The sequence below is a fragment of the Mastomys coucha genome, unplaced genomic scaffold, assembly GCF_008632895.1.
Source record: "Mastomys coucha isolate ucsf_1 unplaced genomic scaffold, UCSF_Mcou_1 pScaffold20, whole genome shotgun sequence".
Lineage (NCBI taxonomy): Eukaryota > Metazoa > Chordata > Mammalia > Rodentia > Muridae > Mastomys > Mastomys coucha.
In genome coordinates this window covers 33,483,060-33,502,414 of record NW_022196903.1, presented here as the reverse complement: position 1 = coordinate 33,502,414, position 19,355 = coordinate 33,483,060, and the positions used below count along the sequence as shown (strand labels likewise).

The 19,355-nt window shown below is 42.1% G+C and overlaps 1 protein-coding gene across 6 annotated transcripts in view; it reads right to left on the bottom strand.

The window, feature by feature from the left end:
• Ubn2 (ubinuclein 2) overlaps nucleotides 1–6,837 on the bottom strand; it is a 90,289-nt gene extending 83,452 nt beyond the window's left edge. For 3 of the 6 annotated variants that reach the window (XM_031381582.1, XM_031381580.1, XM_031381578.1), the window contains exons 1-2: nucleotides 6,089–6,836; nucleotides 162–254 (exon numbers count right to left, since the gene is read on the bottom strand). In XM_031381582.1, coding sequence (XP_031237442.1) covers nucleotides 162–254; nucleotides 6,089–6,517 — 522 coding nt within the window. In that variant the 5' untranslated portion in view covers nucleotides 6,518–6,836. Of the gene's footprint in view, nucleotides 1–161; nucleotides 255–6,088 lie in introns of all 6 variants that reach the window. The other 3 variants (XM_031381576.1, XM_031381577.1, XM_031381581.1) reach the window with 3 other exon arrangements.
• Nucleotides 6,838–19,355: the final 12,518 nt, after the last annotated feature.

Sequence of the window (19,355 nt, the reverse complement as noted above, 5' to 3'; positions counted from 1 at the left end):
CAAACCTGCAAAACTGTCTGGCTGTCAAAACCATTCATTGAGCTTCAATTTGTGAGATCAAGATAAGTAAGCAGTTGCTATTTATAGGCCCTCTCAACTAGCTGCACAAAGAAAACAGGCCAAGAGGGTAAAATTACCTAGGTGAACAATATTGTACTCACATATTTCATTTCAAACTTCTTAGCCAACATTTCCACTTCTTGCCTCTCCTTATGCTCATCAGTAAATGGATCTTCTGTATGAACAAGTTTCTTCTGATTCAAAGGAAATGGGAAAGAAACACAAGTATTAGTACTACTTTGACTACACTGCCATGAATTAGTCATATATCAACTACAGTTCAGTATAACTAAATATATGTTTAATAGTATATCAAATAGATATTCTCAGTATTATAAACTTCACAACTACATCCATTATATTATTTTCCAAACTTGAATATATCTTTAAATTTCAATGAATCAATTTTTCCTAATATAAACAAATAGGTCAAAAGCATTAAAAGCTATTTTTTTAAATGATGGTACACAGTAGGAAACTATCTGCAGCTAACAAGCTTACACACACTGTACAGTTTTTTGATGGTTAAGAAGTTAACAATCTAAATTGACTCCACTTGCAAAATGACCCCATCCCAAATAAAGCAATTTCTCCCCAAGACTGACATTAGGTAAAAATAAAAACATACATTTTATTTTGATATTATCCCTAAAATGACTAATTCTGCCATTTAATATCCCTAAAAAGGTATTCAATTATAGAATCAGGATTCATCCTATGCTTATACGTTATTACTAAAGTACCTGCAGCTGTCCTGGATTTCTGCTGAGACTAAGAATAAATAATTTCTGTATCATCTATCTCCTGTCAATGGATATTAATTCAAGGAATATACAAAGCTAAAAAGTACAATAGCTCATCATGGTTTCCTTCTCACAGTGTAGAATGAAACATTGCTCTAAAATACAGTTTAAAACAAACACACACACACACACACACACACACACACACACAAGCAAGTCACCACTTGCCAAACAGATAAACTTGTATCCTTTCCTGACTTCACTACTTTTTAAAATTAAAATATTACTGTGTGCTGCATGGTAAGGATGAGTGAGCACGTGCATACACATGGAGGCCAAAGGGCAACTTTATCAGGTTGGTTCTTTCCTTGCATCTTTCTGTGGATTGTGGGGATTGAGCTCAGGTTGCCAGTCTTACACAGACCTATGTATTTTAGTAGATGTGTTTTATATGCATGCTTTTCAATGTATAAAAAAATCTAAGAGCTACTTTTTTAAAAATACTATTTTTATTTAATTTTTTAAAATTTACTTTGAAAGTAAATCTAGTTTTGTTGTTTGCCTGTTTTGTTTTTTGGACACGGGGTCTTTATGTAGTCTTGGATAACCTAACTTACTACATACACCAGGATGGCCTCTAACTCAGAGGTCCTTCTTGTTCTCTCCCCTAATGCTGGGATTAAAAGTATGCACAACCAAAACCATCAGAAAGTAAATTTTTCTTTTTCTTTTTCTTTTCTTTTTTTTTTTTTTGTTTTTCAAGACAGAGTTTTTCTGTATAGCCCTGACTGTCCTGGAACTCACTCTGCAGACCACTCTGTAGACTCAGAATCCACCTGCCTCCACCTCCCAAGTGCTGGGGTTAAAGATGTGCACCACAACCTTCGTGCGCCACCACCTCCCGGAAGAAAGTAAATGTTTTTAAAGGGTTAATTTTTTCAAACTGATGTAGCAGCTTTAAATTATTAAAAATGAAAGTGTATTACAACCAGGACAAAGACCTGAATTTGGAACTAAGGCACTTCATCCTAAATAAAAAGACTGACACACAAAATCAGCCCAAAACATGACAGGGAAACATGGACAGGATGAAGGCGGAAGGGTTCGTCCTCCTCAGCACATCAGAATAAAGGGAGACTTCTTAAGATTTTAAGGAGTTGATTTTAGAATCAAATTTTAAATGTAATAATAAATATTTACAGACTTTCTTATCCTAATTGGTATTATGAATGAAAAACATAAAACAACTTAAGGGGAAACAAACTAGCAAACTAAGACTGGTAGGGAAAGAAAGAAGTAAGCAGGGCATAGCAGTCATGGGAAGCTAGTGGAACAACTAAAGCAATCAGGACGTTCCCCCCACTGTGTAGTCCAAATACTAGGGCCTTATTCTGATGGGGACATTGATTGAACCCAGAGCCTTTCACATGCTAGTCAAAAGCTCTACCACTGAGCTTTACCTCCAACCCATTATGACTCATTTACATTTATATATACATATATGTATATATATTATGTGCACAAAGATTTATTTTTTTTAACTAAGAATCATCTTAAAATGTCATTCTAAATGTTTTTTCAAGACAGGATTTCACTACACAGTCTAGGTTAGCCTCAAAGTTACAATCCTGCCTTAGTATCCTGATACAAAGAGTATCACCATGCCCTGTTCTAAAATATTCTCTGTATACTTAATACAGGCATCAAAAATCTATTTCTTGTCTACATATATTCTATAAAATTATAACAGATTCAAGTCTCTTTTACAATTAAGAATAATGTTAGCAATCCCAGTCCTCAAGAGGCTGAGGTATGAAGCCTGACAGAAACTAGAGACCCATCTGGACTCCACAGTGAGAGCTTCCTGCAAAGCAGCAAACACCCACGGAACCGCCTCTTTTCTCAATGAAAACTCAAGAACCCCCCACCCAGGTCAAACAAAGTGCAAGTTATCAGCTACCTATCTGTGATATCAATGTGATGACTCTGTCCTTTGAACCTAGCAGCCCGGTCAAATCCTTTACAGGTTTTATCCAAAGGAATACCAGAGTTCTCTAACAGTGCAGGCATCACCACTATTACCATGGTTTTTCTCTTACAGAAAGCATTTAATTAATTTTGTTCTCAAATGGGTACTCAGGTTATCTGATTTCTTGGTTTGCTGAGAACTGAACTTTTTTCTTATATATTTGCCATGTCCAAAACATACTTCATAATGCACTGTTGCCAGCAATGGTCAACAAACTGACCTTTCAAAGCAGAGATGATTCCAATGTCTCAGGCACCACCTGAACCACAGTTATGGCATAAATACCACAAAGAGAAAACAAATAACAAAGGGCTGACCTAAACTGCAAGGTGATCTTGCTTGTTAGAGTTAGCCAAAATATACTTTTCCTCATAAATACAAAAAAATTCCAACTGTATATGTTAGTTGGGATTGCACACTTCATTTAGCAGGTAGGAAAGAGTCTTACTTAAATGTACCCCAGTGCAGATGGTACTTACAGATACTGTTTTAAACAGCCCATAGCTACCAACTTTCAGTTGACAAGTCTTGTTTCACTGACATACAGCTATTTAAAAATTTGAGATTTTTTTTTCTAATTTGATTTATCCTACTAAGGTACACTATTTAATTATAGTAACTCAAAATTAAAGTTACTTTGGAAAGATTATAACTCTATAACTCTAAAAATAAATTAATCTGAGCCAGTCTTGGTGGTACAGGACTGTAATCCCAGCTACTCAGAAATCTACAACAAGATGGTGAATTCAAGGCCAATATGGGCTACAAAGTAAATTCATGGCCAGCCTGACCAACTTAAAATTATCTTGTCTCAAAAACAAAGGATGAGATGTACTTGGAGTCATGTCAATAATATAGCATATCCCTGGCCTGGTATGTTCAAGACCTTTGGTTTCATTCTCAGCATCGAAAAAAGTACAGACTTCCCAAAGGAGGACATTTTGGGATCAGCACTTTCCAGACATTCTCCAGTTGATCACTCTCCTAGGCTCTCTTTATGGATCCATCCCAATCCACCTACAGAAGTGTAATTTATACTTTCTTAAATAATAAATATGTTAAACAGGACTAATCATAGGAAAATGTGGCAACTTTTCCTACAAAAGTACACCACATTAAAAAACAATAAATTCTTTTGTGTTATTACAAAGCAAAGATATATGGTTGAATATATGAGAAAATTAGACCAATAAATCCCTAAATTGATAGTATCTAGAAGCAAACATAAAAATTAAACCCAATTCATATGTCCCATAGAATATGAAAGTATAGCCATGTACCAAACATTGCTTTAAAGATCAAGGAAAGATCACATACACAATGGCAAGTACCACAGAGCCTATATAGCAGGTTAAATTTAAGTATGATATAGCTAAAAACAGATTAAGACACCTAGGTTAGCCTGGCTGGAGGGCGCACACCTTTGACCCCAGTACTCAGGAGGCAGAGGCAGAGGGATCTGAGTTGGAGACCTGGTCTACAAAGTGAATTCCAGGACAGCTGGGGCTACACAAATCCTGTTTCAAAACAAAACATCTAGGTTAGTGTAGGTACTTCCTATATATTTGCACAATGACAAAATACTAACTAGCATGCATTTTTACCTAAAAACGGCTTTTGTCTTGCTGTTTTATTATACTTATGTGTGTGTGTGTGTGTACAACGTGTAGAAGATGGTTCTCCTCCACCATGTGGATCCTAGGGATAGAACTCAGGTCGTTAGGCTTGGCAGCAAGTGCCTTTACCTGCTGAGCCATTTTGTCACCCAATTTTTGTTTTTTGGGACAGGTTCTCACTATGTGGCCCTGAAATCTCCATCCTTCCACCCCAGCCTCCAGAGTGCTGAGGTCACAGACTAGCATGGCCATCTACAAAATGTTTTGCATCTGTAACTTACACAAATTGTAAAAAAATGTACACTTATATTAGCAAACCAAGGATAATTTTTTTTTGGAAAATGCTCCAATTTAATAGACAAAAAAGATGACATTTATACTATAAAAACAAAAAGGGTTATGAATGAATTGAGTCTACAGGACAAAATATTATGTGGAAGTGACCAAAATGGTCTCTACCCCTAACAATTCCATTTCTCTGAAAACATTTAGTAATGATGGCCACACAATACTTGTAACTAGCCATCAAAGGATTATGTGGCGCAAAATGAAAACAGACTAATGATATTATTCAATGTAAGACTTTTGACTAAAGAGTAATCCACTGCAAAACAAAGATAGTTGACAGGAACTAATGCATTCTGGAGTCCATTAGAAAGCCCAGCCTAATAAAGAGCATAGTCGCTGAACAAGAGGGCAATGTCTGTCTGCCTGCCTCTATCTGCCTCTCTCTCCCTCTCCCCCTCCTAAAGATCACCAACCCACAACAATAAAAATTACAATCACCGACAAACCGCTGTCCTAATCCCATTGTTCGCCGGTTCCCTCAAAAGCATACCGACGTATTTTCCTAAGTTTTTTTTTTTTTAATTCAAAGCGAATGTTTTTTTTTTTTCCATCATTCTCCAGAAAACCACAACGGACAAAATGCTCCCAATTCGAACTAATGAGAGCCACTCAAATAATATGACTGGACAGCCACCGAATAAGACAAGAGACCTTTCCATTCAAAGACAATATGCACAAACTCAACACACACACACAAAGCTAACAATATTTACCAACACAAGTGCAACCACATTACGAATCCACTTTTTCATTCCTAACGTGGAATCATTAGTTTCTGAAAATGTGTAATTTCTCTTAAATCCCCTTCAATCAAGGAAAATAAACCACCCGGCCACGAGCCCATCTCAGCAGCCCCGGCGCACGGTACAGCTGGGTTGAGGAAGGATGAGGATGAGCCGAGAAGGGGTCACACAATCTCTCCGCTTCAGACCGGGGGGCGTGTCCCCCAAGGTTTTTTTCGCTTCCCTTCTACCGGAACGACAGATGGAAGTGCCACAAGAAGCTAGCCGCACGGCTCGCAGGGCCTTGGGATTTGGTGTGGGGAACAGAAAGGAAAAGGAGGAAAAAAGCTGAGGTTTCGAAAGGTGCACAGGAAAACCGGCTCGGCGCGGTGTGGAGGGGGCAGCCTCGGCCACCCAGGTGGGCCGAGCCGCGCAGCTCCCGCCCTGTCTAGCCGCCCGGCCCCCGCCACCCCACCCCCGGGGCGAGCGAAGTGCACAGCAGCCCGGGCAGGCGGCGGGTCCGGAGGCGCCCGGGCTGTGGGGCGGCCGGGAGGGAGGGACCCTCTGTACCCGTTGTTCTCCGCACAGCAGCAGCTCCGGGTAGCTGAACTCCACGCAGCTTTCGTCCGTGGGGTCCTTGAGCACCAGCTCCAGGCGAACCGTCTCCTTCGGCGGTCGCGGCGGCGGCTCCGCCCGGGAAGCCGCTGACTCCCGCGGAGGGGGAGCCTGCAGGGGCAGCGGCGGCGGCGGCGGCTCGGGCCGCGGGGGCTCGCGCTGCAGCGCCATGGGTGGCTCGGCGCGGCTGACCTCGCGCTGGGGGAGCGGCTTGTCGCGCGCCGGGGGCTGCGCGTCAGCGCGGGGGGCCGGCTCCGCCCGGGCCGGCTCGCGGTACGGCTGCGGCTCCAGTCGGGGGGGCTCGCGCTCGGCGCCCGCGAAGTCGGCCTCGCGTCGCCTCACCGGTGACAGGCTAATGAACGCGACTCTGCGCGGCTCCGCCATCCCCACTGTTCTGGCCCTCGGCGCTCGCTCGAGCCGGCTCTCGCCTCGACGCCGCTCGGCGTGCCTGCCCGCCTTTCCTTCGGCTCTCCGTCACTTTTCTTCCCTCCGGCACCCTCAGCTGACCCCGCGGACGCCACCGTGAGTGCGGGCCGGGTCCCCGTCCCCGCTACTACGTTCTGATGGGCTCCACCGCCATCGCCAGGGTCGCCGCGGCCGCCATGTTGGATCCCCCACATAAATAGAAGCAGGCCGCTGAGCGGGCGCATGCGCACACCAGAGACGCTCGCGTCCACAGTCGTGGCTGTTGCTCAGTTTTCCTCTCAACAGTCTGGAGGCCAGACAGCTCGGCGGAAGTGACGTCACAGAAGACCTGTCTCCGTGGCAACGGGGACGCTATCTACGCTTTGGTTTCAAAGGAGGGGTTTGGGGTTCCCGGAGTGATTTCCTCCTCTCGCCCGGAAACCGAGGCACGCTCGCGGATCCCTTAGGGTGAGCGTTGCGATGTGCCTGGGACCGACGCAGTCATGGCGCCGGGTCCCGCCCGACGTTGGCCTCTGGCTCTCGGCGCCGGGGAGCAGTGTTGTCAGCTGAGGATTCCAGGCGGACCCAGGAAAGGGGTGAGGGACTCGCGGCCCGGCTGCTGGTCCTACTGGTCCGTTGTTCCGTCACCTGAGGCGAAAACTAGACTCTTCCCCAGACCCCTCCCGAAAGCACCACGCTGCCTCCCACACTTCTTCCTAGCCCCTTTGCGCATGGCGGTGAGACGTTCAGTGACGCGCCTCAGTTGGGAAATTGAACTGGCAAACGAACAGCTCTTGAAGACTTGAACGCCTTGGCAGCGTTTGGTGTTATTTTAGGGGACATGCTCTCAGGGAGGAAAAAAAAATTCATGGCTCGTTTTTTTGAGTGGGAAGGAGGAGAGTTGCTTAGGCTTCGCTGGAGCATCCGTGGGAAACGAACTGGAATTCAGATTTTAACGGACGAGAATTACTGGCCCATTTCGTCTATTCAGTAGAAAGTGAATTGGAAGGCTCCCTTTCCGCATCCTCAAGGAACCCCAAGCTTGTTAATTGCTTGTAAAAGCTTGTTAATGGTGAAGAGTTGAGTCAAAGAGACGTCACAGACGTTTTTAATATTTGCTCTTCTATTCCTTACTAAAGGTGTACCAAATGGTATTGGAATGTCATCCCAAAAGGTCCTGCTAGCTCCAGGCCAGGTGTGGAGATGCACACCTTTAGTCTCGGGAAGATACAGGCTGTTACTTTTCGTTTTGTTTTGTTTTTTTGTTGTTGTTGTTGTTTTGTTTTTCGAGACAGGATTTCTCTGTGTAGCCTTGGCTGTCCTGGAACTCACTCTGTTGACCAGGCTGGCCTCGAACCCAGAAATCCACCCGCCTCTGCCTCCCAAGTGCTGGGATTAAAGGTGTGCGCCACCACCGCCCGGCTGGCTGTTACTTTTCAACATGGTCCACATAAACAACTCCAGGTCAGCTAGCACTTCTTAATGGAAGTGGTGGCACTCCGGAGCCAGTCGGATCTCTACCCTGAGTTCAAAGCCAGACTGGTCTATTTAGTGACTTCTAAGCCAGCCAGAGCTACATAGTGAGACCCTATCTGAAAAAAATCAAACTGGCAACAACAAAGAAAAAAAGAGGAAGATGATGAATTTCTTCTTTAAAATGATGCAATATTTCCTTGACACTTTATTTTACCTCCAACATTCCTTCCACTGATCCTGAGTCTGATTGGGGTCTCCTATTTTGGACTGAAGTGACCTTTCTGCCCACAGGCTCTGTTTCTGACGTCTTACAACGGTGCAATTAATGTTTCTGGAACACTTTGTTGTATCATCATCCTCTATCCTCTCTCCAATTGACTGAGCGCTATACCTGTGTTCAGTCTCTGCAATTTATCCCAGAAATTGCAGTCTCTCTTACCTTGAGCCAAGCTCTTCTGTAGGTAACCTCTCATACAACAGTATCTAATGCTGTGTGCCTTCCAAATACTTTGAACATCAATCTACAGTGAGAAGTAGACTCTAATCGGTGGTGTAAACTACTCAAATCAGCACTTGAGAGGCATAGGCAGGTGGATCTCTGTGAAATCGAGTCCACCCTGGTCTACAGGGTGAGTTCCAGGACAGCCAGAGCTATGTAGTGAGACACTGTCTGGAAAAAAAAAAATAAGAAAAAAGTAGTTTCTTCCCTGTAACCCAATGTATACACACCCACCCACCCATGAAATGTAATCTATGTTACTAATATAATGTAGCATAGAGTAAAAACAATGATGGAGGTCAAAGGGCAACTTTATGGAGTCTGTTCTCTCCCTCCAGGTGCCCAGGCTTACATAGCAAGTGCCGTACCTAATCAGTGATCTTATTGGCCTAGAATTGTTTAAATGCTAATTTCTAGTTTTGAATATATTTTCCTACACAGTAATAATTATATATAAGACTGGTTTGCTACACATATCCAGCATAAAAGTGTTCTATACTTTTTCTATACTTTTTTCTAAATGCTCTGTAGCAAGAGTTTAGATTGTGACATTACCACAAGTTTTTGTTTCGCTTGTCTAAAAGCATATTACCATATTTATTGTATCCATCAGTGCTAAATAAAGTTTTTATTTTATTTTGCTTTGCTCTTTAAGATAGGCTCTTACTATGTAGCCTTGGATGACCTGGAACTAGCTATGTAGACCAGGCTGAGCTTCGAAAGTACAGAGATCTGTCTGCCTATGCCTCCCCACCGTGTACCACTGGGTATGATGGCACACACCTTTAATCCTAGTGCTCAGGAGGCAGAGGCAGGCAGATCTCTGTGAATTCAAGGCCAGCTTGGTCTACAAAGTGAGTTCCAGAACAGCCAGGGTATACAGAAAAACCCTGTATCAAGGCATGTGTTTCTATTCCTTTTTCTAATAAAAAAAACCTCTCTGAGCACAATTTATAGTATCTTGAATAATATCACTAACATCCACATATTGTCACAAGTACATATGTTTTAACCAGTGTTCCCAGTTCTGTAAGTTTATCAAAGTTGTATTTTATTACATTTTATTTAGGGTTGGGGGCTAGGGAATAGAAATCAGAGGACGATTGGCAGGAATGGATTCTTACAGTGTGGTCCTGGGGATGGAATTGAAGTCCTCAGGCTTGGTGGCAAGTACCTTTCCCCACAGAGCCATCTAAACAGCCTGAAGAAGTCTGTACATTTTTGTTTTTATCCAACTTGATTGGTGAGATATACAGGATTTTTTTCTTTTACTGGTTTAACTACTATTTATTTATTTTGAAATTCATTTTCAAAGCCAGCTGCTTCACATATTTGTTAGTATCATTTTTCTATTTTTTTCTATGAGAACATTTTTCTGTATAGTCCATACTGGTTTCAAACCTCAAACTTCTGAGTGCTGGGATTCTAGGCAAGCACCACCCACCATATGGCTTCTATTTATAACTTAATTAATTTCAGAGTTGATTAGTATTTCTTGTGGCAGCCTTATGCTTATCTCAATAATCTTTTCATAATTTCTCAAGAACCCAATGTCACTCATTTTCATTTTTTTTCCTGTTTTTTAGTGTAAGGACTCAAGACTTTGTCCTGAACTTTAATACAAATCTAGTTTCCTCTTTTACTTAGAAATTAAAGGAAAGTTTTTAGCTTGGTATTTGTTATTTTTTCTGTCTCTGATTTTATTTTATTTATGTATGTATTTAAAACATTTTAGAGCTGGGTTGGCTGTTTTGTGGCAGGATGTTTTGAAGTTTGCCAGAACTCCAGGGCTAGATCCCTAGCATAACACAGAGGAAAGTGTGTCAAAGGCACAGTAAATACCTAGCTTAGTTTGGGTATTGACTTCTGCTTTATATCATCGTGATTAAAAATACACTGAGCTGGGTAGTGGCACACACCTTTAATTCCAGTACTTGGGAGGCAGAGGCAGGTGGACTTGTGTGAGTTTGAAGCCAGCCTGGTCTACAGAGTGAGTTCCAGGACAGCCATGGGTACACAGAGAAACTGTCTCAGAAACCCAGAAACAAGTAATGCCCCCCCCAAAACACACACACACACACACACACACACACACACACACACACGCATTGTTTTGACTTTACTGAAGGAGGTCTTGGGACTTGAGGTGAAAACTACAGAGTGAGAATACACTGCCGGGGTCTAACTCTTCCTCTGTTGCTTCCTATCATACACTCTGTGACCTATACACAAAGTTACTTAAGCACTTGCTTTGTGTCTCAGTTTCTCTCAGGTTGTAAAATGGGGATAATAATACATTTAAAGCGATAGGGTTGGGGCAAGTGAGTTGGCTTGCCTGGTAAAAGTGATTGCAGTCAAGCCTGAAGACCTGGCTTTTATCCCTAAGGCCACCATGATTAGAAGAACAAGACGAGCTCCCCAACTTGTTCTCTGAACTTCACTCACTTGCCATGGAGCACCTGTGTCCATATACACACAAATTAAATGTATTAATCATTTAAAAATAGTGTTTGAATCAATTGAGTTAATTGGGTTAACTGTGAAATGTTTAGAAGAGGGAGCAAGCGGTCCATGGGAAGGGATGTTATTTTCTTTGTGACTTAATGTGCAGTAGCTTTCCTGAACAGCCCATGGGTCCTTGAAGGGGAGGTCTGTTCCTTGGAATATGAAGCTATTGCGTATTGCCAACAATATTTAGATGACTGCAGCTTTACTTACATTTTCATTTCATCTTTCATGACCTGCCATTATCTCTCATCGTTCTTGCTTTTCGAATATTGGTGCCTTTCCTTTGTTGCATGTTCATGACCATTGTGTTCATCAGGAAACAGGGCCTTTATCATTCCAAGGGTGTCTCTTTGACTTGCTTAATGACTTTGACCTGAATCCAACCTTGTTTGATTATGGCACCTGCTCTCTCTCAATTTGCATTTTCCCAGTTGTACTGCTGCCCATCTTCTCACTTTAATGATCATGAATTACTTTATTCTCAGTAAGAGCAAGCAGCCCAGAGTTGGATTTCTCTTTGTGATCCGATCTACCAGTCTCTTTGCTTTAATGGGTGACATAAACCCATATACAGGTTTGAACAAGAGGTATGTTTGAGCAGAGGCACTAGTCTGTCATTCTTTCTCCTCTACATCTTTCAAAAGCTTGAAATTGTCTAGTTGCTTCGTTTTTGTATATGTTTTTCTGATAATTTAAATGCTTTGTAATTGTTATGTAATGAGGTAAAGTTAAAGTGACCTAAATTCCCAATTTCTTTGGACGTTATCTACAATGTTAATGTTATTTCTGTGTATTCTATATTTAACTTATTATAAGGTACACCCGTGCCTACAACTAGATTTATCACCAGTATATGACACGACTGTACTAATATTACTGTCTACCTTTCTGTCCAGAATAAAATGCTGTCTTTCATGTACACGTACCAATTTTCAAGTGATGTTTTAAAAAGATTGATTTGATTTGATTTATAAGAGTGTGTGTTGGTGGTACCATGTGTGTAGGTATCCATAGAGACTACCAGATGGCATCAGATCCTCTTGATCAGATCCTCTTGAGCTGGACTTACATATTGTTATGAGCCTAGTATGAATGCTGGGAAGCAAACTCTGGACCACTGGTTGAATAGCAGGCACTGTTAACTGCCAAGCCATCTCTCCAGCCCTGATTTTTCTTTTTACATCTTGGTTTTATTCCTTTTCATGTTTTAAAGATTTATTTATTTATTATATATAAGTGCACTGTAGCTGTCTTTAGACACACCAGAAGAGGGCATCAGATCTCATTACATGATGGTTGTGAGTCACCATGTGGTTGCTGGGATTTGAACTCATGACCTTCGGAAGAGCAGTCAGTGCTCTTAACCGCTGAGCCATCTCTCCAGCCCCTGTGCTCATTTCTTAACAGATGCTAACCTGTGTTATCTCTGTGGTTCGATTGCTTATCTTTGAGGACCATGAATTTCCTGGAAAAACTGCTCTAATGAACATTCGAGTGAGGGACTTGGGGATTGTGTGCCCACATAACAGAATTCACTGATCCTGAGGTTGGATTTACTCTTCACCACTTCATTTGATAAGCCACTGGGAGATGCTCTCTACATATACTGCTTGGGTCTCCGCTGTCCTGCTGCCTCGTCTGCATCTCAGAACTATATCCAAGGAGATTTTGTTGTTAAAATGTTGCATTCATCATATTTTAATCAAACAGATTTTGTATTCTTTCTGTGTGTGTGTCTGCTCCTCTGCTCCTATGCCTTCTCCCCTAACATTTCTCTCCAACACGCAGCATTCATACATGTGCACCATCCCATTTCCTAACCCAGTTGGATCCATCTTTGAACAAGTGTTTGTTGCTTATAGTTGTGGTTTTGTTCTTCAAGTTTTTTTGTTTGTTTGTTTGTTTGTTTTTCGAGACAGGGTTTCTCTGTACAGCCCTGGCTGTCCTGGAACTAACTCTGTAGACCAGGCTGGCCTTGAACTCAGAAATCCGCCTGCCTCTGCCTCCCAAGTGCTGGGATTAAAGGCATGCGCCACCACCGCCCAGCTATTCAAGATTTATTTGTCTTCTGTGTATGAGTGTTTGATCTGCATGTATGTATGCCCACCAGAAGTTCAGAAGAAAGCATTTAATCCCCTGGAACTGGAGTTGGTAATGGTTCTTAATCACCATGTCAGTATTGGGAACCAAACCCTGGTCCTGTACAAGTGCTCTTGACCCCTGCGGCCTCTCTCCAGCTTTGATTCCGTTCTTGTAAACCATATAAACCATTTTAACAACTGAACCATGAATAGAACTATTTTTTCTTCCCCAAAGCTTTATAATTGTTTTCTTCACTTTTCTGCCTGACCAAGCTATAAACTCTCATCCACACTTTTCTCAATGTGGTCATACTATACTCTCCATGAATCTAATCTCGAATGAATCTGTCTTGGAGCTATATGCTGTGATGCCTGGGACTGTTGTACAGTAGTCCTGAAATCTGCTTCCATCCAAGCCTTCCCATCACCCTTAAGTTAGAGCCCCTGTTTTTTATATGATGGGACTTTTTTCTTCTGTTTGTTCCCAAGTGTTTTAGATGGTGCACACCATGCAGGAGATAAAGATATATATACTTCATACATAAAATGTATATATGAAACATATGTGAAAAATATCTCTTCATTTACATACCCGAGTGACAGTCTCTAGCTGAAATTATTCTCCTCAGAATGCATTTGTAGAGCTGTAATTGAGACACCCAGTGTCATTTATTAATCTGTTCATTTATTACCTATTTCCACCATCCTAGTCCATGCAGTTTCTAATCATACTAGATTATGCATAAAACAGATCAATGATGGAATTGTAATTACACTAATAAAATAACAAATTAGCTCCACAAACGTCATCCTGTAGAAGAACAAATGACAAAAGGAATAGCCCTTCAACTTTAATGGTCTGCAGATTGTTTTCAGTTCCATAAATTCCCACTTCTGCCCACCAGACACTTGAGCTTTCATTGACTCTTGTGTTCTGTAGTCTCTTTATTTCTGTTGACACCCTGAATGTATGCTTAGATAGAATCTCAGTCTCTGAATAGTAGTTGTCATCACAGGAGCATACACACTTGAAACCTAAGTCTTTTGGTTTTACTTTTTAGTCACCATTTAAAAATTATTGTTGTATGTGCAATCTCCATATGTGCACTTGTGCTGCCACATGTGCATGTGAAGGTCGAACACAGCTCTGAAGAGTCAGTTCCCCACTTCCCCCTCCACATTGGATTCCAGGGGCTGAACTCAGGTCACCCACCAGGTTTTAGGAAAGTGCTTCCCAACCTGTGGGTTTTGAACCCTTTGGAGGTCAAACAACCCTTTCACAGGAGTCATCTAAGACTATTGGAAAACACAGATAATTGCATTATGATTCATAACAGTAGCTAAATTAGAGCTATGAAATAGCAGCAAAAATAATTTTATGGTTGGGGGCCACCACAATACGAGGGACTGTATTAAAGGGTCACAGCATTAGGAAGGTTGAGAACCACTGTTTTAGAGGCAATAATCTTTATCTGTAGTGCTATCTTGCCAGGCTTTAAAAAATAACTATACAGCCGGGCAGTGGTGGCACACACCTTTAATCCCAGCACTTGGGAGGCAGAGGCAGGTGGATTTCTGAGTTCGAGGCCAGCTTGGTCTACAGAGTGAGTTCCAGGACAGCCAGGGCTATACAGAGAAACCCTGTCTCGAAAAACCAAAATAAATAAATAAATAAATAAAATAAAATAAATAAAAAATAACTATATTATGCCTCTGATAGTGGTGCTCAGCTTTAGCACTCAGGAGGCAGAGGCAGAAATCAGAGGAGTTCAAGGCCAACAAGGTCTACGTTCTGAGTGCCAGCATAGCCAGGGATACACAGAGAAATCCTATCTTGAAAAACCAACCAAACAAAAGAAATAAACAAAACCTATATTAAATGCTCCTAAGCCCCTTATTTTAAATGTAATTCCACTAGATTTGGCAAATGTGCTGTCATGGTATCTAGCATATACATATACCTTAACTTTCCAGCCATTTTTCATAATGACCTGTAACCACTTATACAGGTGACAGTACATTAGGGCATACTCGGTGGTCTTGAGGACTGAGGCACAGGGCCATAGTTGACACTAGTAGTTAAATGTTATCATGGCCCTCTGTTGCAATTGGCAGGACAGTAATTGCACTTCTGCCTGGTGGCTCATTGCATTCAAATGCAGCTAATAGTCATGTCATCACTACCGAGTCTATACCAATATTTCCCTACTTCTGTCTTTTGTATAGCAAACAAAAAAGAGGAATAGTGTTTTTGTCTTGTTTTTTGTTTTTTACATAGAGTCTCATGAGGACCAGGCTGGCATTGAACGCACCACATAGCTAAAGAATAAGATTTTCCTGACTCCACCTCCCAAGAATGCTGGTATTGTAGGAGTGTTCCATTATGCCCCAGTTTGTACAGGACTAAGGAAATGGATCCCAGGGCTTATGTTAGGCAAGTACTCTTCCAACTGAGCTATATCCCTAGCTCGTAATAGAGGCATAATTGTTATTACTAAGAGTCCAACTTTAACTAGTGTAGGGTACTATTCTTGAAGTCTGTGCATACGCTTGTAAATGCACAGGAGCAGAGTTATGCCTTTGTTTTGTGCTACTATGACACAACTGGAGACTGGGTAGTTTAAAAATAACAGAAACATATTTTCCTATAGCTCTGGAGGCTCAGGTGTCCATGTTCAAATCAAGGTGCCTGTATCGGGTCAGTTTTTGCTAGCACTTCCCTCCCCCACCCCCAATCTTCAGTTTATTTTATTTTTGAGACAGGTTTTTGCTATATAGCCCTGGCTGGTCTAGAATTTGCTTTGTCAACCAGGCTGGCTTTGAACTTACAGATATCCACCTGTCTCTTCTCAGTGCTAGGATGAAAGGCATGTGTCACCTCACCTAGCTTTCCTTAAGAGTAAAGTACTGCTCTTGCAGAGGCCTCAAGTGTTTGGTTCCCAGCATCTACATCAGGCAGCTTATAACTGCTTGTAATTGCAACCCCAGAGGATCTGATGCCACCTCTTACCCCCAAGAGCAAGGTACTCACTTGTACAAACTGACACAGAGACTTACATCTGTACACATAAGTTAAAATAAAAATGAAACCTTTAAACCCTCGTGTAGTCAAGGGTATCTTCAAACTTGTTCTATAGTTGAGAATGCCCTTGAACTCATTACTTCCTGCCTCCAGCTCTTAAGCACTAGGATCAAAGTGTATGCCATCATCCCAGTGGCTTCTTGATGGCCCTCATTTGGTGAAAGATAGAATAGGACACATGAATCCACTGGCATAAGTTCCTTTCATAGCACCACTAGTCCATGCTTAGGATAGATTCCCACATAAACATGGGAAAGGCTGGGCCTACCACACTTGGATTGGTGACTAATATGGGAATGTTCAATGATACATTGAAACCAGAGCAACATCAAAGTGTTACTTTGTAACCCACTTTTCCACCTCAGCAATGTGGCCTTTAACTGTTTCAGTAGTATGCTAGTTTCATGTGGCTGCTAACAAATACAGAGAACACTGGCTAAAAGCAACAATCTTACATAGTCAAAAGGCTTAAACTGGGTCTGTAGCCGGGTGGTAGTCCTTTCGGGAAGTTCCAGGGGAAAGCCAGCTCCTGGAGATCCTAGGCCCTGGCTCCTGGCTGTCTCCCTCTATCTGCAGGGCCAGCCACCTTGGTTAAGATGTCCTCACCCTCCCAGACTCCCCCCACTTCCACTCTTAAGAACTTCTGGGATTACATTGTGTCCAGCAGAGAATCCCGGTAATCTTCCTAAACTAAGGCTGGCTGCTTAGTAATTTTTTTTTCTGCAACCTTTAACTCTGCCTATGTCACCGGCTGGTAACCTGGGTGGCCTCTTCCCATGCCAGCTCCTGGCACTCCATCTTGGTAACCTGTATCGACTTCTATGCCATCCTCCTGTTTCCTTTCTACCATTTGTGTTCATCTCAGTTGTCTTTAACTTATAGAAAGGTCATTACTGTAAAGCACAGCTTTGCTGGATTCACTCCTACTGCTGCAAGAACCTGTAGTGTGTGTTGTATAATATTCCACTCTAACTTCACAGAGTTTATTCCCTCGTCTTAGTCAGGGTTACATGGGTTGTTTTCAGGCTGTTCCTGGGCATATTCAAAAGAAGCATTCTTGTGCATATTCCTGGTGAGATTATATAGACTGTCTCTTGGGCAAGAAGCTAAAAGAATGGGATTGCTGAGCTATATATATTGTGAAGTTAGCAAGTAAGGCCATGAATGTTGTTTCTTCTTCCTTTCTTTTCTTTGAGACAGGGTCTCTCTACAGAGCCTTGGCTGTCCTAGAATTTATTCTGTAGACTAGGCTGGCCTCAACCTCAACGAACCACCTACCTCTGCCTCCAGAGTGCTAGGATTAAAGGCATGTGCCACCATACCTGGCCCTATGTTGTTTCTTATAAAACTCAAATGACCAGAAATGATGACTCACACTGTGGTCCTAGTACTTGGGAGGTGGAAGTAGAAGGATTTAAAGTTCAAGGTCATCCTCCACTACAGGGTTACATGAGACCCTGTCTAAAAGAGAAAAAAATACAATAAACATAAAAGAACTTAAATAGATCATTCCTCAAAATAGGAGTCAACCATGATGGTGATGGCTGGTAGCTGTAACTTTAGCATTCAGGAGGCAAAGCAGGCAGATCTCTGTGAGTTCTAAGCTAGCCAGGGTCACATAGCCCCTGCGTGTGCATGTGTGTGTGTGTGTGTGTGTGTGTGTGTGTGTGTGTGTGTATGACTGTACATAAGATATAATGAAGTGTATCTACAGCCTATTGTCCCCTCCCCTGACAACTTAGACTAAATCTACCTGGGCAATTCTTAGGTCTACATCAGACATTTAGATTTTATTTATGAAGTTTCTGATGCTCACAAGTGTGCAAACATGTCTACATATGACGGATTCAAGATACATGTGGGGCTGGAGAGATCAGTCAGTAGTTAAGAGCACTGACTATTCTGCCAGAGGTCCTGAGTTCAATTCCCAGCAACCACATAGTGGGTCACAACCATCTGTAATGGGATCCAATGCACTCTTTTAGTGTGTGTCTGAAGAAAGCTGCAGTGTACTCATATAAATAAAAAATAAATCTTAAAAAAAAAAAATGTGCTGGGCAGTGGTGGCGCATGCCGTTAATCCCAGCACTTGGGAGGCAGAAGCAGGCAGATATCTGAGTTTGAGGCCAGCCTGGTCTACAGAGTGAGTTCCATGACAGCCAGGGCTACCCAGAGAAACCCTATCTCAAAACAAAAACAAACAACAAAAAACAAAAACAAAAAGAAAAGACACATGTTAAGTGATGGTGTTCCCTGATCAATTTACTATGTGCGCTAGAGTTAAGGGATGTTACAAGTACATTACTAAGTCCCAGGTTCTGCTGCTCTTGAACCATTTCTTTTTTCTTTTTCTTTTTCTTTTTGTTTTTTTTTTGTTTGTTTGTTTTTTGTTTTGTTTTGTTTTTTGAGACAGGGTTTCTCTGTATAGCTCTAGCTGTCCTGGAACTCACTCTGTAGACCAGACTGGCCTCAAACTCAGAAATCCGCTTGCCTCTGCCTCCCAAGTGCTGGGATTAAAGACGTGTGCCACCACTGCCCAGCTATCTCTTGGACCATTTCTAAATAGGCAGGACCACTATTTGAGCATTTCTGTAAAGAGCATGTAATCGTATTTTATAGGATGGAGAAGAAGTGAGAAGTAATTGTCTAAATGCAATTTAGGGTTTGGGATATTTGGCTTCTGTGTACTTGGATATCTGCTGTCTATGCAGCACACATGGCAGGATCCTGCTGCCTGTTGATTTGGGGGATCTATTCTGATTGCTTCTCCCAAGTGAAGCAGAAGGTATCTCATTTACATGTCTAGCAACATCTCCATTGCTGGCTTGTATTTTCTTCTTTTTCTCATCTCCCCTGCATGCTCCCTTTTCACTATATAGTCAAGGATAGCCTTGAAATCCTAACCTTCCCAACTCTGCCTAAGTGCTGGGAATCTACAGGAGCCACAACATCCAGCCTCATTACCTATATTTTTTTAAAGATTTATTTATTTTATGTGCATGAGTACACCATTGTTCTCTTTAGACACCCCAGAAGAGGGCATCAGATCCCATTACAGATGGTTGTGAGCCACCATGAGGTTGCTGGGATTGAACTCAGGACCTCTGGCAGAGCAGTCAGTGCTCTTAACCGCTAAGCCATCTCTCCAGCCCTACCTTTTTTTTTTTTTAA